Here is a 24217-nt window from a genome sequence, read left to right on the forward strand (position 1 = left end):
TGGAGATAATTTACAATCACATTCATCCCTTAGTTATAAGATGTTTACTATTGAGAGTGCTCGGAGACTACTTGCTGAGATGATTATTATAGATGAGTTGCCATTTAAATTTGTGGAGAACCAAGGGTTTAAGAGGTTTGTGAATGGGATTTTGACGTTAGTAGAACCTAATTTTGTTCTTCCTTCTCGAAAAATAATTACTAAGGATATTTTGGGTATTTATGATAGCACGAAAGAGATGTTGAAGGACATTTTTGTGAAAGAAGGATATAGAGTGTCATTCACAACTGATACGTGGTCATCAATCCAAAATATGAACTATTTGGTTTTGACTGCACACTTTATTGATAAAGATTGGAAATTACATAACAGAATTCTTAATTTCACCCGAATTGATTGAGAAATGTCTAAAACAGTAGAAAACAGATTGAGAAATGTCTAAAATAGTGGGGTATTGAAAAGGTTATGACATTGACAGTTGATAATACTTCGTCAAATGATACTGCCATTGCTTATTTGAAGAAGCGTTTTAAGCATGGATTGGTGTTAAATGGTGAGTTCTTGCATGTTTGATGTTGTGCACATATATTGAACTTAATTGTATGTGATGGCCTAAAAGATATTAATGATTCATTGGTTCTAATTCGAGATGCTGTGAGGTTTGTTAGATCTTCTCCTGCTAGACTTGTCACATTTAAGAAGTGTATCAAAGAGGAGAACATAGATAGTAAAAGTATGTTGTGTCTTGATGTTCCAACTAGATGGAATTCTACTTATTTGATGCTTGAGCCTACTATAAAATTTGAAAAGGCATTTGAGAGGTTAGAAGACTACGACACAGTCTACATGAATGAGGAGAAAAAATCAACCACCAGGGATTGGGAAATTGCGAGAATATTTACCAAATTCTTGTCTTTGTATGTTTGCCAGTCCTTTGGTAAGCATACCTACAAACAAGGTCTCACGATTTGCAATACAGTCTTCCATGAGATTAGTATTGTTCAGAATTGTATAAAAAAATATTCAAGTGCAACTGGTCCTAATGATGTGCTTTTGCAAGAAATGGCAATGAAAATGCAAGAAAAGTTTGATAAGTATTGGGGAAAAAAAGATAGAATAAATTTATTCTTGTATGTTGCCTTTGTTTTAGACCCTCGTTATAAGATTAAATTTATTTTTCATTGCCTAAATCAATTATTTGATGTTGATGTGGCAAAAGCCATAGGAAGTAAGGTAGAGGGTGTTTTGAGAGCATTGTTCAATGAATACAATTTGTTACTATCAGTTGCTAATAAGGGTCAATCTTCATGTACCATTAAAAGTTCTCCATTTAGAACGACAAGTGCAAGTGTTTTAAAGATTTTTCATTTTGATTTTGATGATTTGGATGAAGATGATTCGCAAAGTGTGGATTCAGAAGTTGATATTTATTTACTGGAGCCTCGTGTTAAACGTGAAGATAACTTTGATGTCTTAGATTGGTGGAAGGGGAATTCTTCTAGATATAAGATTCTTAGAAAAATTGCTCGAGATCTTTTAGCAGTTCCGATATCCACAGTTGCTTTTGAGTCTGCATTCAACACTGGTGGGAAAGTAATTGATCCTTTTCGTACCTCATTATCTCCAACCATTGTTGAGGCACTTGTATGTGCGCAAAATCAGTTACGTTCTGAACAAATTAGCATTGGTTTACGACAATACTTGGAGGAAATTGAAGATGAAGAGGAAGGTTCATATATTCTAAACATATATATATATATATATATATATATATATATTAACGTATTTATTCATATATTTATTATAGTAACTACTAACAAGTTTATGATTTGTTTCTTAGTTTTCATAACGGGATTGAACGAAGCGACAAATGCACAAAACAAGGAGAAGGAGAATCATGATTGACAAGCGAACAAATTTATTTGTATTAATTGGACTTTTGGAATTCAGCACTAGTGTTTAGCTTGTTATTTGCTTTTATGTGACTTAAACTTTGAAGGTAGTTGTTTGAAATTTGTGTATTATGTACTTTGGAGAACTTTTTAGGTTTTAACTTTTTATTGTAGTCATTTGGATTTATATGTTCTTACGAATTATTGTGGATTGATATGTTTTTATGAGTTATTGTGGATTGATATTTAAGAAATTTGTGTATTTTGTACTTTGGAGAACTTTTTAGTTTTTAACTTTTTATTGTAGTCATTTGGATTGATATGCTTTTATGAGTTATTGTGGATATATATTTAAGAAATTTGTGTATTGTGTACTTTGGACATGTTCTTATTATGGATTACTGGATTGATATTTAAATTATGTTTAGAGTATAAAAAAAAGAGAATATACAAATTTGAAAAAAAGGAACAAGGAAAATAAAAGGCAATTTAAATTATGATATTTAAATTATGTGAAAAATTGGTAAAATAAAAAAAGAGAATATACAAATTTCAAAAAAAGGAAGAAGGAAAATAGAAGGAAGAAGAAATTAAAAAAAAAACATTTAAAAATAGGCATAAAAAAAAAAATGAAACCGAACTGCACAAACGGTGTGTCACACCCCCTCCCAGATTACTCTTTTATTCAGGAAAAGGACATGACCGTGGTAGTTACTAACCCCTATTGCCCGCAACCACCACCAAGTCTTTTAATCTAATACCAACCTGTTACAAACACTAATAATCTACACATACAGCAAACCTCCCAAAGGGATTCTACAAAACTTTATAAACATACGCATACAGCCACAACATTACTTTTACAGGAAACAAAAAGGAAACATCCCAGAAGGCCCAATCATTCCTAAAGAAGCCCTAGTCCCTTTTACAAAACATGTGTACATAAACAGATTATCAACCTAAATCTTCTTAATAAGCCGAGACTTTTGGTGGCAAGCAGCAGCAGAATCAACCTTGAGGAAACTAATCGCTACCTGAGAAAAGAGAATACAAAAAATTGGTGAGCTAACAGCCCAGTGAGTGACTATAAAATCATAACGCAACAAGCATAGCAATACTTTGAACATGTAAACACACAAACGAGTAAACTCAACAATTGTCCCTAAATATAGTTTTAAGCCATTCTCGGAACGTCATTAAACGTTATTATTCCCTAATTGAGAACGAGCCTAAACGTTCTAGCTCCCAATGTTTACAACCAGCCAAGAGACCCATACCTTGGTCCCCATTCATAACTGCCTATGTGCACGTGGCCACTCTAAATACTATCATATTTTAGATACTTTCGCTCAGATACCTTTTCAAATTTTTCCTTCAGTATCAAGCTTCTATGATACCTTCTCATATGTCCTTCGGTATCAAATTGGCCGGATGCCTTCTCAAAAGTCCTTCGGTATCAAATTGGCTAGGTACCTTCTCAAGTGTCCTTCGGTACCTAATTGGTTGGATACCTTCTCAAAAGTCCTTCGGTATCAAATGTATATTCTGTAACACACACTAAGTTCCATAGCCTAGTATAACACAAGAGCTATTCCATTGCCACTCATTTACACAAGAATTCATTCTTCCGTAACCTTGCTTTAGAAAGCATATATCAAAATAAGAACATGGCTTTTCTAAAGGTTACACTACATACCTTGGCCTGTGCTATATACATACAAACCGAGAGACATGTATTAAGTTATTCTTCCACAATTTGTTGCTTGAGGAAGTGTAAACACATCATTAATGTCATCGTGCTTTACTTGATCAGATATGCGTGAATATTAAAAACTTAGAGTTTACTTAGTCACTCACAGTTCGTCAGGCTCCTATTGGTTTATACGCTTCCCCTAGCTCCTCTTGGCCTGAAAAGTTATAACTCCTGATTAAAACTACTTAGAATTCCTAGCTTATCTCAAATAATTTTTTTATTAAAAGAATTTCCATCAACACAGACAGCTTCACTGGCGAGATCCCCCTAACCGATGCTGGCGAGATCCCCACAAGCGACACTGGTGAAATCCTTTAGAGCGATACTAGCGATACCCTCTGGAGCAACACTAGCGATACCCTCTAGAGCGACACCAGCGATACCCTCTAGAGCGACACCAACGATACCAACACACCCGCAATACCATCTAGAGCGACACCAACGATATCCTCTAGAGTGATACCAAGCTTTTCTTGCGAAATTTTTAGCGATACTCACCTCAATTCCTAGTGAGATTTCCCCCGAGAGCGATACCCTCCTTAAAAGTCTCACTCTAATTCTCCACGTTGAACTGCTTGCTTGTTCTTCACAAGCAGCTGTCTGCTTATGCCCAATTCCCTGATACAACTTCAAAAATTCATAACTCAAAATCCAAAGCTCTTTTCAAGAAACTTCCTTCTACAAACTTGTTTAGATTTGAGTTAGCTTTCTTATCTTAAAATTTCAACTCAAAATTCCTTGTAGTTTGGCTTGAAACTTCCAAGATTCACCTTAGGTCGGGATTAATCTGTGGTTCTGCCTCTTTTGCAAATTCTCCTCCTTTATTTTTCTCCTCTTGCAATCGTTCTCCAACAGGACCACCTCGAAAACTAGATTCTCCCATCTTTCAAATGGCACCAAATTTACTAGATTTTCCTATGTCAATTTTCGAAACCATGGCTTTGAAGTTTCTCTTCCCTTTTAATCTCTCTACCACTTCCTGAATTCAAGGAATAAATTGCCACATCATCCTTTCTTAGTTCCTCCAGCCAGATAATGATTGAGTTCCTTCATTTAAGATATTTCCTTCTCTTTCTTCAAAATCCCTATAAACAACATTTTTATCTACTTTAAAAAATATATATGTAATATAGCACCCCTTTTGGCCAAAACATGCTTATCTAAGGAACCTAAGTTTGGGGTTTACACGATGTGGTTCGGTTTCATGTATAAATAAAATCAGTTTGGCTCGATTTGGCCTCCAAACCAACCACCTTTATCCTTATCTGATTCTCTTTGGGGTTTTGTAGTACAGACTGCAACATACATTTTGAATTGTGTTCCATCTAATAGTATACCAAAACACCTTTAGAATTATGGAATAGTCATAAAGCTTATTTACTTCATTTCAGAATGGGGTTGCCCAGCACATATGCTTGAGGCAAATCCAAGAAACTGGAACCTTGTTCAAAACTGTGCCTATTTGTAGGCTACCCCAAAGGAACGAGAGTTGGTTTCTTCTTCGACCCTAAGTAAAATAAAGTGTTTATATTGACAAACGCTACTTTTCTGGAAAAATACCACATAAGGGAGCACAAACCCCGCAGTAAGTTTGTATTGAATGAACTTTCCAAGGAATCTACTGAACCTTCAACAAGAGTTGTTAAAGAACCCAACACCTCAACAAGAGTTGTTAAAGAACCCACCTCAACAAGAGTTGTTGAAATTGGATCATCTAGTATGTCAAATCCATCTCAAATATTGAGGGACCCTCGACGTAGTGGGAGGGTTGCGAACCCACTTGTTCGTTACATAGGTTTAACAAAAAGAGTATTTAAGAGGGGGTATTATAAATATCATAATATGTGTGTAAAGTAGATACCCATGCTTAGTGTCAAAAGGACCGTGACATTTGCGCGTCACTCCATATGTAGACCATATGTCATAAAGTTATACATGATTAATGTCCAAATATGCTGAAAGAACCATTGAAGATCTTTAAGCAAAAATGGGATCGGACCCAAAATCCCAAACTTATAGAATGTTTAAACTTTACAGCAAACAAACATTATGCATCTAAAAAAAATTCAGCATGCTTAAAGAAAAACTACAGAAGAGAAAATGGGTTTAGAAATCCTTACCTTTGAAGACCGATCTTCAATGAAAATACCTCGGACGGAACGAACACCACCGCGAAAGTTATCTTTGTATTATCTGGATGAGAATCCAGGAGGTGTGGGCTCTAGCTATTTTGGATGAGGGAAAAGAAAGTTGGGAGGAGGAGAGATTGGAAAAAAGAAAATCACATAACGCTTCTATGTCAATTTTGTGTTGTCTCACTGTGAAAAAACATAATGTGGAAAATGAAGCAACCAACCCTACTATCACGTAGAGGAGAGAAATGAGGGGGGGCTCACAAAAAATGATTTTTAAAAAAATAAATAAAATAATTTATTTTTAATAAATCAATTAATATATATTTCTATGATAACTACCTTACCATATAATATATATATATATATTAAACTATATGTTATATCAAATATAACATATAATCTATAATTTCTATATTGTATCAAATACAATATAACCTATAATTTCAATTCTCTCTCACCAATGACTTTTAATGTAAATCACATTTATAATAAATTTAATTATATGAATCCAATTCACATAATTAATATTTGAATCATATTCAAATATTTATTTGCTCTCAAATAAACTTTATATTATAATGTATCAAATACATTATAGTAATTACATCATATATAATTAGATTAAATTAATTATATCACATATAACTAATTCCTTCAATAATTTGGACAATTCAAATTAATCCAAAAAATTATTCTCATTAATTCCCGTTGAGCTACAAAATGGACCTCATGGATCTGTAGCTTGAAGCTCCAACAGTACGTGAATAATTAATTAAACTCTTTAATTAAAATATTCACCATCCGTTAACTGTCGAGCACTCCACTAAAGACTGACAGTTGCACTCTTTGCACTACGAATATATTCATGTGTCCATTGGATATAACCAATCAACAGTACGGTGACCCTTCACATGCTCGTAAGTATAGTTGATTACCATTTTGCACCTATAGTTACATCCAACTTCTTAAGTACCACTGATCTCTCTAATGAACAATAAATCATAGTCCAATTATGACCAAACCTCTCTCGAGCTAGGAGAGGGTGTGGCGCCACATTGTTCAAGCTCAAAAATCAACTCTTAAGAGAGCAATTTATTTGCTTACCCCGACATTGGAGAAGGAGTGAATTCCTTCTTGTGTAGCTATGTTCCCAGCTCCCCAATCAAATGAATCCCCAAAATGGTGTTAAGTCGGCGATCTGGTCACTCTCACCCATATAAATCAAAGGACGCCTTCAGAGGCAGGAGTTCAAACTCACTCAGGATTTAGGTAATGTTACCTATGGTCATCTTGGTAAAATGTAAGTCTATTATGAACGATGTTATATGATAAGACTAAATATTTCATGGTCTAGTCTTATACAAACTCCTCTGTATAGAATACCTCTGCTCACATGTCTCTATATGAATAATCAGGATCAAATCATTAATAGCACTTTACAACAATTGTAACATCTACAAAACGGGTTGTACTCGTAGTGTCACTAGGATAAGGTATCTAGCCTTATCCATCTACTGCAGACCATTTAGGTTATCACTTAAACATGATCTACCCGTATGTCTCTACATACATGTTAAAGCTACAAGATAACCTTGGATGTTAGTTTATTGGTTTCTGGATTAATGCAAATAAATATCAAATAAAACATCACATATTTTATTAAATAGATAAGATGTTTGTATAATACAATTACAAACTATAGGACCATATGAGATTTAGGACACCAACCCCAACATATGCCACATCTTGAGTTGCTAAAATTTGGTCTTAGAGAAGTCAAGATTGGCGAGAAAACCAAAAAAATTTGGAGAAAATTCTTGAATTCTTTGGAAAATTTTCATAAATTTTTTAATTTCTAATTTCCAATATTATGTTATTTTATTGTTTTATTTTATTTTAATATATTATGTTATATTTTATTGATATCTGTTTCCGTTGTGTTTCTTTATGCCCCTCAATTTTACAAGATAACTCTAAATTTTCAATAATAAAAATATAACCTCAAACTTTAAAAATTATAAAATTTGGATCTCTCATGCAAATCTGAACATAGTAAATACTCAATTGATCTAGATCATGTATTATCGATCAAGAAGTCAGAAATTTAATTCTTTATCTATATATTATTGAATTTAATTTTTTTTTAAAAAAAAAACTCTCTCGTTTTAGATTTCTGTAGTATTATTAATAAGCAAAACATACATTGAACTAGGTTTCAAGATTTTGGATCTAATTTCCTTTTTGGTTCGTAAGTCTCAAAATATTATATTTTTAGTCCTTAAATTTTGAGTTTTATTTTAATTTAGATCATAGATTTCAAAATGTTGCATTTTTAGTTTTAAAATTTTGAGTTTTGTTTTAATTTGATCCATATGTTTTAAGATTTAAACTTTTAATTTCGATTTTTCACTAAAAATTCACTTCAATCTTTGGTGTTAATGTCTATTAATTAATTTAAAATAATTATGAAGTAAAATTTTAAAACTATATTTAATAGTGATGAAAAAATAGTGAGACTTAATTAATTATATATTTTTGTTAATTCTTTTAAATTAATTGATAGACATGGACTCTAAAGTTAAAAAATGAGTATTTAGTCGAAGGTAAAAGTTTACGTCTTTTTTCCCCTTGAGAAAATTGAGTGTATCTATCTGTTAAAAAAAGCGAACTTTTTGTCCTTTAATTAATTAAACTCGAAATATATATATAAGTTTGAACTAAATATATTTTATTTTCATTCACAAATGGTAAGTGAAGGTTGATTTTATAACTAATAAAAAAATTACTGGATATTAATAATTTTTTTAAAGCATTCTTAATGATAAAATGAATAAGAAAATGTGTAATAATTTAGAAGAAAAAAAAATTATAATTTAACCTTAACTATATAATCAATAGACTGTGATTCTTCTTCTTTTTTTCTTTTTTTTTTTTCTTTTTTCTTTTTTTGAGGAATATATTAGATTATAATGAAGGACATTTTGATCTTTCTAACCTTACAAGATGTAATTATTATCTTTAACCATTTGAATGAATATAATATACAGTGATTAGTATTAGTTTAATGTGTGTTTTTCTCCATTGATGCATTGATTAGTAGGTCCAATTTTGGATTAAAAAGTTAATTACTTCTTTGGCTGGAAATCCATTAAAGGTTGATCATGATAGGTTAGATTGATTTTAGTTCAACTATTTTTGGCATGGTTTGGTCAATACTAGGAATTTGATTTTATTTGCAAATTGCATGTAAATTAATACTCTAGTGGAGAATATTAAAAGCTCATGCATGAATCTAGATTTTCAAAAATCCAATTTTTTCCCATTCACAATCAAATATCAACTTGGAAGAGGGGAAAGGGGTTGATTTTGTCAAGAGAATAAAAACAAAAGAATAATACAACATTCTAATATTAATAGAAAATTTGGATTTTGTTTATAATTATCATGTTCATTTTAAAATAATATTATGTACTCTAGCATTTAAAAATATCAAGCATTTATCCCATATATATCAGTTTTATATCAATTATCCTTTTAAAGGTCGTTTGATTTTATTTACTATATATACACATAATAAAATCTTTTTATCAAAGTTATAATATATTTTTTTTCAAATATTCTAAGTATCTAAAATTTCAAACGTTTTTATTGATTTTCTAACATTCCGTCAAAGAATTATAAAGATTTGATACAACAAATCATTAAAAAAATGTAGAATAATTTGAATAATATTTCCACCCTTGGGACCAAAAAAAGAATATGAAGATATGACTGATAAGCTAGTAATAGAGATCATAGTGAGAAAGAAAATTCAAGGTGAGAGCTTTTTATTCTTCATATTCCTTGTTTTTACTTTTAATTTTTTTTCACAATAGTAATTAGGATGAATTGAACTTATCCCATCTATGTCCTTTTAGAAAAAGGAAAAAGAAAATTAAAGAGGTGTAGAAAAAAGAGAATGTTTTAAGGAAAAAACATGAGAAAAGAATCTTCAAACTTTTACACTTACACACCCAAGTTTTTTAATAATTGACCAAATAATTGATTTTGACATATGGGTTTGGCAAGTTGTCAAATTTTGAGTGGAATTAAAATTATTTGCTTTTATTTTCTTACTTTTTTAAAAAAATTAATTTTCATAATCTTATAAGGTTCAGATCATTGGGCTTCTCTTCCACTAAACATACACTAAGGAAACCAACTAGGTTTCACAGTCAAAGTCCACTTTTTTTCCCCTAATAATTTCATTTTTTTTGGGTTAAAATATCATTTTTGGTATCTGACTTTAATCCATATACTTTCGAATGTGTAATTATAGTCCACGTACATTTAGGGTCTGTTTAGATTGATTAAAAAAATGTTTTAAAAAATTCATTTTTATTTAAGCTCTAATAATAAAAACTATTTAAAATACACTTTGAAAGTGTATTTAAAACTGTTTTGAGTGATTAAAATATATTTCATTTTTTTAAATGATTTATTTTCAAAATTAAAAACTTGAAAAGTTTAACATTTCCTCAGTCGGTCTTAAATTTTGTCTCTTAAAATTAGTTTTGTATGGAAAATGGCTCATAAATAGTAATAATTTTCATTTAAGGAAATACACTATGTGATACCTTTGAAAAAAGTAACATGAAAACATATTTTAAAAATAATAATAGATAAAAAAAATTAAAAATTTGATAATATATATAGACTAAATTTAAGATTTATTGAAAATGTCACAAGCAAAATTAGAAAAATATATATAAAGGTCTAAAATTGAATAAATATAAAAATGTGGAGATTAAAATTCTCTCTTTTGACTTTTGACTTTGAATTTCAAAGTATTATTTTAATAGTTGATATAATTGATCATCTCATGCTGCTTAGATTTGACTTTTGACTGTTTTTCATCATTACTTCTACAAACTTGATGCAATAATTTGAATTATGTGGACATCTTTTTTTTTTTTTTTTTTAAAGTAATTTTAGATTAAAGTACAATTTTAATCTTTGTATTTTCTTTGACTTGTAATTATTCTTTATTGTCTTTCAAAAATAAAAACTAAGTTTTGGTAAATGTTTATTTTTCAAAATACAAGACTTGAATTTTTGAAACAATATTCAAGTTAGACCACGCAGCAAAGAAAAGTATTGTTTATGAACTTACTTTAAAATATAATAATACATAGAAAACAAAATAAGAGTAAAGGGAGATTCAAATAATTCGACAATCCGAACCATTCAGACTATCCAATTCAAAATATAAAAGTTGAGTTGAGTCAGTTTTGTTTTTGGGTTGGATTGGGTTAAACTTTTTCTGTTGGATTGGATTGGGTCATGGGTTGGCTAAAAAAAATTTGGGTTGATCTAACCCAACCCGAGTTTTATATATATAAATAAAATATATTTTATATATTTCTCGTTTTTTAAAATTTGATTACTTTGTGAATTTTAAATATTTTTCTTTTAAAATTGTTATGATATTTGTCTCTATTTGAAGTTTGCAATAAATATCTTAGGTATTTGATATTTAGCATTTGAATTTTATGAGATTTTAATTATTAGTCCCGTGTTGTATATAAATTTAAATATTTTTAATTAAAAAGAAAAAAATAAGTTATAACCCGACAACCTAACCCAACACAAGGGTTAAGTTGGGTTGGGTTAGAACTTTTTTGGGTTCTTTGGTTGCCAACCCAATCAATCTAAATTTTTGGGTTGGTCCAAGAACACCTCAACCCAATCCATATACACCCCTACAAGAGTCTTAGTGTATTGTACCTAAAAAAGGTAATATTATACTTATGGCATAGAATTGGTATTAAAAATTTAACAAATATCAATTTATACCCCTAAACCCTAAACGTTAGAATTATATTAATTTAAATAATGAATAAATAATTGTATCAATTTAAACCTCGAACTTTCGTAAGTGTACCAATTTACGCTTTTCTCCAGATTTCTTTCGACCGATATCATGTAAAACTTATAATTATATAAGTAAATTAAACTATTAAATCTTTATAAGCCAATCAATTTAGACCATGTATTACAATTATCTTTGAAAATCATCAATGCATTAATTCTCAAATATGTGTAGACTTCTTCAAATGTCGGTTTTACAAAATTGACGATTAAAGTAAATGCATGGACCATTCTAAAAGAAAATTATGACTAAGAGTCTAAATTGATTCATTTATGAAAAGTTAACGATTTTTATTGATACAATTATAAAAGCTTGTTCCAAACAAAATGTAATATATGATGTAAATTGATACACTTACAAAAGTTTATCGTTTATATCGTTGATTAGTTCAGGGTTAAAATCGATACAACATTTAAAATTCAGAATTTAAATTGATATTAGAAGATCATATCACTACATATGCATTTTTTTTTTTTTTGAGACAATCTTAGCCATCCATAGCATAGAGGTCTAATGCTCTTCGATTCCTTTACGTGCAAGAGTGTAAGTAACACATTATGACTGATGGAAATGCATTATAATATAGTGGATGATATTTTTAATAAATTTTCTATGTCAAGAACTTTATCACAAGTTTTTTTTGGAGAATAAAAAAAATAAAAAAAATATAGAGAGAGATCAAGTTCTGAAAAAAAAAAAAAAATAGTCAACGTTAATCTAGGAAGTTTGACTAACCACTTGTTTAACTGGTAGTTCTAATCCAATCAACAAAATAAAGAAGTTCAACCAAAAGACTAAGAATTTTGGTTGTTTTTTTTCCCCTTTTCATGAAAATAGCCTAATTTGCATTAATTTTGTCCATGAAAAAGAAAAAAAAAGCTTAGATTTGTTTGATAGGACCATAAGGAAAAATATATATATATAAGATAATAAAGAAAGTGGAGGCTAACTTGAGCTTGACTGCATTCATATACTATTGTTTGACTTTGTAATCCAAATTAACTATAAAAATAAAAAAAATAAATTGAACACTCAAATAAACTATTGTATTAAAAGGAAAACTTATATATATTTTTTAACAAAGAAACAATATGAAATTATTAATAGTATATATTATAACCTTTTTAACAAAAGCTGGAATAGCTCAGTTGGTTAGAGCATGTGGCTGTTAACCACAAGGTCGGAGGTTCAAGCCCTCCTTCTAGCGTTTTTCTTTCAATTTTTTCTTGAAACATCTTCCTATTATAAAATTCTTTTTTTCTTTTTTTCTTTTTTTTTTCGTTCATTTTATGTAATGATATCTATGGTATAAACAATATGAATAATACATTCAACAAAAAAATTTGAGGGAAGAAAAGCACTTCCTTTATATTTTCATTTATTTTGAGATAAGTACCGAAAAGAAAAGGTGTCTTTATTATGATAAATTTTGCTTAAAAGTCTACGAATATTGAATATAAGAGGGAAATTTGATATTAAAAATGGCAAATAAGTTGCTAACCATGAAATATAAAAGGAGTGCTTTTCTTTTAACGTTTAGAAAATTATTAGATGTATTATTTCTCTTAATCAAACTAGTAGACTTTTATGTAAAAGGAGTGCTTTTCTTTTAACGTTTAGAAAATTATTAGATGTATTATTTCTCTTAATCAAACTAGTAGCTTCAATGACATAAAGAAACACAGATAAAATAATGAATAATTTTTCCCTTGCATAAGAAAGATTACAACACTTAAAGATTGTTTGGACCGACTTTCTAAAGGTCCGTTTGATAACGTTGTTGTGTTTCTGTTTTCTGTTTTTGTTTTTCATTTTTCAAGAAATTGACTTATTTGATGATCATTCCCGTTTCTTGCTTATATATTTTGCCCATTTAAAAAACTATAAAAAGTAGTTTCTCATGTTCTCGTATCTATATTTATGTAATCATTTCAACATTTGGATGATCTAATACATTCGCTCCATTGGTACAAGGCGCCAGACAATCAATCTTTTTTTCCCACCCTTCTTAGGTTTGAATTATGCAGTTTATTTTTTACCCTTTTGTTTTTTATATTTTATTTCTTTTTTTTATTTCTTTTTATATTGTATTGCTTTTGTTTTTATTTATTTAACTGTGCGTGTAAACTTATTTCAGTTAGATTATATAAATTTTTTTATAATTTCTTTTTTATGTTTAATGTAATGTTAATATCTTTTTTATATACATATTATATTATTAAAAAAACAAAAATAAAAAATAAAAAATAATTATCAAACAAGTAGTAGATGGTAAGCAGGTGCGTCATAGCCCATCCAAGGCCTTCACGGTCCTCGATTCGATTCGCATTAAAGAAAATTGTATTTTTATTTGTTTTATATATCTTTCTTTTCTATATTAATTTTTCTTTATTTCTTTATTATTTTTTTTATTTATATGTTAATTAATTTTAAATTTTAAAACTTAGATTTATTATTTTTATTTTCAATTTTCAAAATTTTATATTTAAATATTTTTTGAGTTCTGTATATTATTCAATTCTAAATTAAAAATTATTATTTTTAGTACATTCGAAACCCGTTAGAATTTTACAATATATAAATTTTGTTTATTAAGATATTCATTTAGGTTCACTTTAATATTTTATAACCACGACATTTATATAATAATATAATTGAGTTGGATTTGAGTAAACATCATTTTAGATAAATGACTTGAGTGAGAAATAATATTGCAAATTAAAATTTAACAACATATGAATGATCAAAACAATTATATTATAGTTATTAATTTTGCTTTGGGATTTATAAGTATTTGATAATGTAAATGTTTTATAATTTTCTTTTATATATTTTCATGCATGCTTTATATTTTTATTTTACATACTTAAATTATAAAATAAGAGAAAAGGTAAGGAAAAAATACAAGAAACAAAAAACAAAAAATGATTATCAAACAAGTTTATGTTTATGTTTTTCTTTTTCAAAAAACAAGAAACAAAATAGTTGCCAAATATATTCTTGTTTCTAATTCTTAAAAGATAAGAAATGGAAAATAAGAAACGAGAAACAAGAAACGCAAAATGAGAAATGAGAATATTATCAAATGAGCTGTAAGCACCTAAAAAACGCTTGTTGTGCACTTAAAAACACTTTTTAAATATTTAGAAGGTCGAAGAAGATAGCTGTTAGGGAAGATAATAAGAGAAGATGTGTGAAGACCAAGGACTATAAATCTTCCTTTCTAACCAGCCATTTTAAATGTAAAATATAAAGCCATTCGTAACACTCTAATAGGTCACTAAACTTTTAAAATGTTTAATAGATTTAAAAACTTCGAATTTGTATCTAATACGCCTTTGACATACTCAAATTTTCTAAAAATTAATTTATCTATAAAAATATGAATTCGAATTTTGTGTAAAATGTAACACTAAGGCCCCATTTGATAACAATTTGATTTTTGACTTTTTGTTTTTTAAAATTAAGTTCATAAATACTACTTTCACCTCTAAATTTCTTTCTTTGTTATCCATTTTTACCAATGATTTAAAAAACCAAGCAAAACTTTGAAAACTAAAAAAGTAGTTTTAAAAACTTGTTTTTGTTTTTGGAATTTTGTTAATAATTCAACTATTGTACTTGAGAAAGATGCAAATCATTGTAAGAATGAGGAAGAAATAAACTTAATTTTCAAGAACAAAAACCAAAAGCTAAATGGTTACAAAACAGGTCCTAATCTTTCAATTTTATCAAAGATTTATTAGACTAAAATTGAAAGTTTAGGAATTATTGGATGCAAACTTGAAAATTTGGAGATCTATTGAACACTTTTTGAAGTTCTAGAACTTGTTGTATACAATTAAAAGTTCAATGAGCTATTACATACTTTTGAAAGTTCACGGACTAAATAGATACATAAATTCAGAGACCAAACTTGCAATTTGAGCATACTATCATCCGTAAACCAGAGAAGAGATGACATAAAAAACGACAATCTAAATCATATTTGAAATTCTATCGTTCACTAGAAATGAGTGTTCGAATTCATTAACAACTTGATACATACTCTTGACGATGGTTGGTAAAAAATCTATAGAAAACAAACAACCAAACGAGAAGAAGAACAGGAAAAATCATAAAAGTATTAGCAAAACTTAACAGGAAGATCGACTCAAACATTTTCTTTCCAATAAAACAATTCGGGAATTGGGGAGGCTCACTTTATTGGCAGTTGTCACAAGTTCAAATCACATTCTTGAATGAGAAATTTCGATTAATTTCACCACGTCATCACAGCAAAAGTCCAAGCTTATTTGAAAACTATAAATTGGATCGAGCTGAGTAAAATCGCTCGGACAAACCCAATTCAAACTCATGCTGAAAATTCGGGCCAAATTAAGGATTGGGCTCAAGCCCAATATTTGAGCCCAATAACAATTGAACTCAAACCCATGTAAGGCCCATGGAAATCCTCTCTATATAGAAGTCTTACCCCTCTCATTTGGAGGAGGTTGGAAGAAATGAAACCCAAAACTCTCTTGAGATATGAAGAATATAACTTTTCTTAAGCTCTGAAGACTGAAGCTTTGAAACTTTCAAATTCTGAAGATCGAAACTTTAAAGTTCTAAAAACCTTAAGAATATAACTCCTTGGAAGCTCTGAAGAATACAACTCCTCTTAAACTCTTAAGATTTGAAGAATACAACTCCCAACCCTTCTAGAGTTCTTGAAGTCATAAGCTCCAAGGGTTGATCTAAACAGATCAACAAGCCAAAAACTGACCCAAACTGATCAATAAGTCCAAAGGTAGGTTGATCTTCCAAAAAGATCAATAATCCCAAAAGCTGGTCCTACAAGAAAATCAACAAGCTAAAAAATCGATCATTTAAGAAAACCAACAAACTTAAAGATTAATTTTTTTTTAGAAAAAATATCAAATGATTTAGAGATTATACTCACTAATTAAATTGCTCATGAAATCTCGTGTGAACACATATACACCAACATTTGTTGTATTAAAATCAAAGCTTATAAATATTTTTGCTTTAGTTTGAAGGCATTAATGTATAAATTGACAAAGAAATGTATTAAAATTGATTTAAGTATATAATGTTACTACTGCAATAACAAAATGCTGGAATAGCTCCAGCGTTTTCTTTTTATTTTTCTCCCAATTTTCATGTAACATCCGACTATTATAAGACTCTTTTTTTCTTTCTTTCTTTCATATTGCATCACGATACCTATGGTACAACATGTTTATAAATGATACATTCAACAAAAAGAATTTGAGGGAACAAAGGCACTCCCTTTATGTTTTCATATCTTTGTTACTTTCAAATCTTCCCCGTCTGTTTTAGGAGAATTTTTATACAAAACCAAAACTATATAATGAAGAAGAAAAAAATACTAATTCAGGTTTTGTTTCTTTCTCCATTTTCCCTTCATCACTTCTTAGAGAATGCACGTTTTCCAGGTTTCGAGCTTCGTTGAGCTGTAGGTGGAAGTTTCTCTGATGGACCACATGGCAGCGGTCTGCCGGTCTCCCGTTCGATCCGACGTTTGAGCTCCCTGAGTATTCGAACTTGGCTCAGCTTTTCAGGAGACAACATTTCCCAGTAAATGCCTGCAATTCAAAACATTGTGGATATATGACTCCATCAATTGATATTACAAATTCGACCCATGTCCCTCCAATCTTAAGCAAATTGAAATGTATTGCACTAATCTTTTGAGATATGCACTGAAAAGAGGGATCTTTACTGTGATAAATTTTGCTTAAAAGTCGTACAAATGTTGAATATCGATGCAGATACCTGAAGGATCAAACTTGTATTTCAAGAGGGGAGTTTGGCATTAAAAAAAGCAAATAAGCTGCTAACCTTGAGGTTTGGGGATTTTTGTGTTGGTTAAAATGACCTGCGTCGGAGTGCATACGATGTCTACAGGCACATCGTGGACTAATAGCTTCTCAACTGGAATATCATCAACCAATTGGCAGTCGTGCACTGCAAGAGAATTGACCGTCTGTATTACGACAGGATGTTTGATGAAAATGCACAGCCAGAAGCACCAAGACAATATGAACCTTAACATGTGTGAAGCAAGGGGAACTCAATAACATGTAAGATATTCATTTGAATCTAAAACGTCTCAACGTTATTTTTATCGCCATCGTTCTTAAATCAACAGCCCTCTACACAAATTATCTCAACTCCTTGACAAACGTTGTGTTCAACCGATAATTCTATGCAAGTAAATTTGAAAACAAGCTCTCTTTTTCTTGAGGATGGGGGAGGTTTGAAATTTATATATATTGGGGAAGTCACTGCTGTTAAATTATGTAATACAACGTATTGTTGCTGAAAATAATGAAAATAACGAGAAACTACAAATTAAGATAGAAGCAGAGTAGTTACACAACCAGAAGTAACAATTGGAGTTGAGTCGTCAATGGCTCCCATGTACCGCAGCATTCCATATTCTAGTTCTGCAAATCCCTGCAATTTATAGTGTAGAGCAAATTTTAAGTTTATAAACTTTTTAGATTTACATTCAATTCAATTCTGTGTTAGTAGATATGTCATATACAAAGTATAAAAATATTAAATAGATCAAAAACCTATTAGACACGAAATTGAAAATCAAGGACCTGTTAAGAACTTTTTTAAAGTTCTAGAATGTATTGGATGTATTATTTTTTAAGTCAAAATAGCTTCAGTGTCATAAAGAAGCATCGATAGAATCAAGCATACTATTGGGGTATGTTTTGATTGACTTTCTAAGTACTTGAAATCACTTCATTTGCACACCTTTTTAAGAATTTTGAAAGTCTAAAGAGCTCCTTAATCAATACATTCCATTTCCAAAGTGGCAAAGAAGACAAGAAATGAGCTACAGATTTAAGTTATGTGCAAACATATAGACGGTTGTAAGGAAGATATGGGAAGATAATAAGAGAAGATGTCTGAAGATTAAGGATTATAAAATCTTCCGAGCAAATATGTTTCCTAACCAGCCATTTTCGATGTAAGAGATAAAACTAACAGTAACACTCTTACCTCTCCCTTGCCAAGCCGAGCACCCGTTTTGGGGTCAACAGCAACAGAACCAATGACAATCAGATCTACTTTGATCTTTTCATCCAGTCCAATTGGCTTTCCATACTTTGCTACCCCAACAGAAGTGCAGGCCTCCTTGATGGTAGCCGGAGTCAACATCCCGGATTCGACTATGGAGAAAAACCCAGTTCTCAACCGAGGCTGAGGTGTTAATAGTTTTTTGCCACCTGATCATAATCAAAATACCATTTAGTTTGTGATTTAACATGAAGAAAGCTTTCATGCTTATCCAGAGTCAAAGATGATACATACAGCTCGTTAAGTCATGAAGTGAAGTTGTGACTCAGTCCAAGCTTACACTGGATAATTTAACCACCAGAAAACTAAATTTGACAATGTCGTTGCCGAGACATCCAACCACCAAATTTACCATGAAGAGATTCATAATTTCAGTAGATCACATATTTCCTAGTTTTAGTTATAAACTAAGACATCACCAGTTGACATATTTTGAAGTTTCCTTTTGCCATACAAATTTGCACATTGGCTTTGTAAGGTTTAGAATCCTTGGGTGAATTTTCTTTTAGATATGTACTACAGGGTTATCAGAATAGGGAGAAGAAGAAGGAAAGGAGAAGAGAGAAAAAAATGTTGAAGGTTTATTTATTAATCATTGATCATATTTATTTATGCAAATATAGGTAGACGGATGTTGAATCATGCATCGAAAAAAGTCTCTTCAAGAAAAGAAAGAAACAATAAGTTTAAATTACAGGTTTAGTCCTGAAATTGTAGGCTTGCGTCTATTTGGTCTTTGAACTTTGAAAATGTCTAATAGGTTCGTAAACTTTCAATTTCGTATCTAATAGGTCACTCAATTGTAAAAATGTCTAATAGATCCATGATATATTCAAAATTTTCAAAAATAAATAATTGATCTATTAGATATGAATTTAAATTTATGTACGACTTCAATTTGGTATCTAGTAGACCTATGAATTTTTAAAATATGACTGGACTTTTCTGGACATAGGACTCGGTTTGTAAAGTTCAATAATCTTCTGGACACAATCGAAAGTTCAAGAGCTATGAGACTTTTCTGAAAGTTCACAAAACACACACCAAATTCAGAGACTGGACTTGCAATTTGACCAGACTATCATCAGTAACCAGAAAATAAATGACATAAAAAACGCAAATCTAAATGACATGAAATTGTATTGTTCACTACTTCATCAATAGTCTCTTGACGATACTATATGACAGACGATAGTAGGTAGACAATCTAAAAAAACACAAACCACCAAACGAGAAGAACAACAGGATAAATCATAAAAGTATCATCAGAACTGACCCGTAAGTGTAAGAAGCCTCACACCCTTCTGCGGAGAATCCGGATTAACCTTCACGCACTGTGAATCTCTGAATACTACCAAATCGCACAACTGATACAACCCCATTTCATCAGGTATACGCGGAAGGAATCAAAATTTCCGATACTGAAAAGAAAATCAGGAATAGGGTAGCTCACTCTATTGGCAGCTTCCATGGCGCCAAGGAAATTAGGGATACGATGGTGAACGGGTCGGGGATTTGCCGCGATATTTTGCGACTCCATGAAATCCCAAATTCGTTTTCGGATGACCCACTTCCAAGCTTTTGGGTCGTCGTCCGAAGCGCCTTCAGTGTCCCTTATTGAAGCTTCAGCCATGGATTTTATAGCTTGGGCGTCGAGGCGAGATCTCTCGGCCTCGTATGCTGCTTCGTCGAAAGGGACATCGCGTTGGGTTTCTCTGCCGCCATTTTTAGTGCTCTCCAGCTTGAAGTGCCTGATGGAGATTGAAGAAATGGAAGGAGATCTTGGAATTGCGTTGAGGAATGTGGATTTGAGTGATAGTGGGTGGGATAATTGTAGGAGACGGGAATCCATTAACGATAATTTCAGTGGACCGTTGAGTGTTCGCGCCTCCCGGATAGTTCGCCACGGATGAAGATAGTATATATATCTTTTCATGTTCTTAATAGTTCTTCTAAAAATAAATATCAATTTTAACTCTAAAATTATATTCATTTAAATTTATTTTTAACCTTCGTTTCTTTATCAATTAAATCCTCGATTATATTTTATTTGGATAAAATATTGTATGAGACTTATAATTTTATAAATTAAATTTTAAAATTTTCAGAAGTAAATCATTTATGCTCCCGTTTGATAACGTTTTTTGTTTTTGATTTCTTGTTTCCATATTTTTAAAAAACTAAAAATATAAATATGTTTGATAACTATTTTGGATAGAGATGTCCAATTTTTCCGTGGGATCCTGCCCAAATGGGGCGAAGAGTTTCCGATTAGGTGGGAAATGGAAAAAAATTCCTCCAGAGCTAAACAGAGACAACATTCCCCATCTCCATCCTCGCTTCGTTCCCCTTCCCTGTCCTGGTTAGCCTCTATTTATTTATTTATTTAGTAGAATTATTTAATATTAGGTTATTGTTGTTATTATTATTATTATATAACATCACATTTAAATTGCAAGTTTGATTGTTTATTGGTCAAGATAATGAATTTGTTTAAATTGAATATTTACATTTAGATTATATATGCAAATAATTTGATTTATATTTATTTCTTTATACTAAAAAAATTATTTATTTTTTAGGCCAAAATTTGATTAATTTATCTTTAAATTCACATTGTCATGTAAAGCTAACCAGTGATAGAGTCAATTATTTATTTAAAATTTGCTTACATTAGTAATTCAAATTAATTGGTTTTTTTTTAAAAAAAAAAAACAAAAACAAGCTAACAGAAAAAAATTCCGAGGAATTGATCCTCGCGAATTCCTGCATCGATCATTGTGGGGAATTTCACGGAGATGGAGAATGAAATGGGAGCAGGGACGGGGAATGGCATCCCACCCTGCCTCTTCCTGTGGACATCTCTAATTTCTGGTTTTTGTTTATTGGAAAAAAAGCATAAACAAAATTTTATTTGATAACTAATACTTATTTCTCGTTTCTCGTTTCTCGTTTTTTTACTTTTCTCCTTATTTTATAGTTCAAAAAATATTTTAATGATGTACAATAAGAAATATATATATATATAACATTCATTAAAAAATATAAAAAAAATTACATTCTTAAGTACAAGTAAGTCTCGATGGAAAATTAACAACAATAATACATCTATTGTTCTTATCTTTCAAATATTACTTAAATTTTATATTTAATATTATTTTTCACTCGAGTCATTCTCTTAAATGATGTCGACTCAAATCCAACTTAATTATATTATTATTGTAAAATGTTGTGGTTGTTCAATGTGATTTCTGAAGAAATTTAATTTGTTGAAATAAAATTCATATTTGTATTTACTTCAGTCTAGTAAGTACAGACTATAATAAATGATCATTTCATGCTTTCTTCGTATAAACTTTAATCCTTAAGCATATTAATCTTCTTGGATGATTGGCCTATGAACTTGTTGATTTTCTAGGACGATCCGTCTTTGGTCTTGATGATCTTATTAGAGGATCGATATTTAGGCTTGTTGATTAGTTTGGATTGACATTTGGCTTGTTGATCGGCTTGGATCAATCTTTGATACGTTGATTGATTTGAATCAACCTTAAGTTTGTTGATCGCTGGGATCAAGCTATGGTTTGTTGAGTGACTGGGATCAACCACTAATTTGTTGATTGTCATGGATCAACATCTGTCTTATTGAGTTTGGAAGTCGTATGATCCTTAAAGCTTTATAAGAGTGATCTTCAATCCAACTTCAATCTTTGGAACTTTAGATCTTCAATCGAGCTTCAATCTTCGAAACCGGGCTTCAACCTTCAATTCTTCAAACCCCCAACAATGAAGAATAATACTCTCATTTATAGAGTTTTCATGGCCTTAAATGGGCTTGAGCTTGATTGTCTTTTGGGTCAATAATTGGACTTTAGGATTGGGCCAACCTTTTCTTCAACTCAAATTTCAACCATGGGTGACCGACCAAATGTGTATGAATGATAAAAATATAAATAAAAGTGGTCTAACTGCAAGCATACACTGTCAATAAGTAATAGGCTAAGAATGTTACAAGTATCGTATCTCAAAAGATTATTTATGCAATTCAATTTTTTAATAAAGAGTTAATCAATGCAATCGATCGTATCATACCTGGATAGTGACATAGTCATGGACAGAAAAGCAGTAATCGGTAAATAAGTGATTCTGAGATTGAATGTTGATAAAAAGCAGTAAACAAGAGTATTGAATAGGGATATGGTTATGTTTCAACCAAAAAGTCGGTATGCCTTGAGTAATGCGATCATACCATATCTGGACAGTGACATAGTCATGGACAGAAAACTTCTTTGGTCTTGGATCAAGTTCATTTAAAAGTTCTATGCAGCTAATGCCTATATTTCTATGGTTAGCTGGGTCCATAGTTTAAAATTTTGATTGAAATTTCAAGATTTTGATGACCTCAAAATTTTGATTGAGGAAATTTTGGTTTTCCCCCCAATTTCGATGAAATTCAAGAAAATTTTGAGAAATTTCGAAATTTCTAGAATATTCCAATTCCCCCAATTTGAAGAGATTTTTTGAGAAATTTCAACAATTAAGGAAAATTTTGATATTTTTTAATTAACTCAGTTCAAGTTTTTCAATTTTATGGTTTGGTTATACATAATTATATAGTTTTATACGACAATGTCATTTTTGACAAAGAATTAAGCCTTTTTTACATGTTATTTTTTTAATTTCCAACTTTTCTCAATTTTTAGTTTTATTTTCGACCAAAAACTTTCATTTCTAAAGAAATTGAATTTGAAAAAACTACCAAAAGACATATATTTATTTTTATCCACATTCAAACTTTTTCTATTAAATTTTTACATACTTCACCTAAAAATTGAATTGATGTGAGTTTTTTTTTAACCATCCAAAACTTTAATAATTTTTAAATCATTTTATCTCAACATATTCCTGAACTTTATATTATTTTGTAACTATTTTCCATTCCTTTCTTAAATTTCTACTATCGCATCAATAGGCATTTGCAATAGACATCTAAATATTGTCTTAGTTTATAGAAATAGTGATTAAAAATGTTCAGTTATAGTATAATTAAGCCACAATCTAAGTTTCATGAACTAATAATAACAATTTACATCAATTTCCATAATTCTTTTTCAAAATTTTCATCGATATTGATATTTCCATAAATCGAGGTCTCCATGGTTCCATCAATATTGATTATTTTGAACCTTGGCTGGATCTTAGATTAATTCATATGCAATTTCTTTATCCTATGGTTTTCCTTATTTCTAAGGCGACGTGACAATCTTACTTCTAGGCTCTTAGTCTCACATCCCTTTGTGACATCAATTTATATCATAACATTCTCAGCATTAAGACTCCACGAGGTTGCTAAGTTAAGTGATTAGTTTAACTTAACAATATTTTCCCATAAACTTAACAAAGA

At 30.3% G+C, this 24217-nt stretch overlaps 2 protein-coding genes and 1 non-coding gene across 3 annotated transcripts; 2 read left to right on the plus strand and 1 right to left on the minus strand.

Annotated features, from left to right (window-relative positions):
* The first annotated feature begins 465 nt into the window (after positions 1-465).
* Positions 466-1905, plus strand: LOC120069828 (zinc finger BED domain-containing protein RICESLEEPER 1-like). Its single transcript, XM_090313222.1, has 3 exons — positions 466-553; positions 650-1729; positions 1841-1905. Exons 1-3 carry the CDS (start codon positions 466-468, stop codon positions 1903-1905), a joined length of 1233 nt encoding a protein of 410 aa, XP_090169348.1.
* Positions 1906-12824: 10919 nt separating this feature from the next.
* On the plus strand, positions 12825-12898 carry TRNAN-GUU (transfer RNA asparagine (anticodon GUU)). Its single transcript has one exon. It is a non-coding gene; the product is annotated as a tRNA-Asn (tRNA).
* A 4063-nt stretch (positions 12899-16961) lies between these two features.
* On the minus strand, positions 16962-20771 carry COG0212 (NagB/RpiA/CoA transferase-like superfamily protein). The gene is made up of 6 exons (XM_039028120.2): positions 20267-20771; positions 20090-20180; positions 18736-18962; positions 18099-18174; positions 17557-17682; positions 16962-17300 (listed from the first exon to the last, which is right to left on the minus strand). The coding sequence occupies exons 1-6, from the start codon at positions 20747-20749 to the stop codon at positions 17122-17124; spliced, it is 1182 nt and encodes a 393-aa protein (XP_038884048.2). The 5' UTR covers positions 20750-20771; the 3' UTR covers positions 16962-17121.
* Between the last annotated feature and the right edge of the window lie 3446 nt (positions 20772-24217).

Source organism: Benincasa hispida, chromosome 4 (genome assembly GCF_027475165.1).
Source record: "Benincasa hispida cultivar pf3 chromosome 4, pf3_genome.v1.1, whole genome shotgun sequence".
NCBI lineage: Eukaryota > Viridiplantae > Streptophyta > Magnoliopsida > Cucurbitales > Cucurbitaceae > Benincasa > Benincasa hispida.

Coding starts and splice junctions, on each gene's coding strand:
- COG0212 (XM_039028120.2), bottom strand. CDS start 20,749: ATGAAAAGATATATATACTATCTTCATCCGTGGCGAACTATCCGGGAG. Junction 20,181..20,266: donor CCATGGAAGCTGCCAATAGA/GTGAGCTACCCT, acceptor GGGTTGTATCAG/TTGTGCGATTTGGTAGTATT. Junction 18,175..18,735: donor CTCGGCTTGGCAAGGGAGAG/GTAAGAGTGTTA, acceptor TATAAATTGCAG/GGATTTGCAGAACTAGAATA.
- LOC120069828 (XM_090313222.1), top strand. CDS start 466: ATGACATTGACAGTTGATAATACTTCGTCAAATGATACTGCCATTGCT. Junction 554..649: donor GCATGGATTGGTGTTAAATG/GTGAGTTCTTGC, acceptor TTCTAATTCGAG/ATGCTGTGAGGTTTGTTAGA. Junction 1,730..1,840: donor AATTGAAGATGAAGAGGAAG/GTTCATATATTC, acceptor TTTGTTTCTTAG/TTTTCATAACGGGATTGAAC.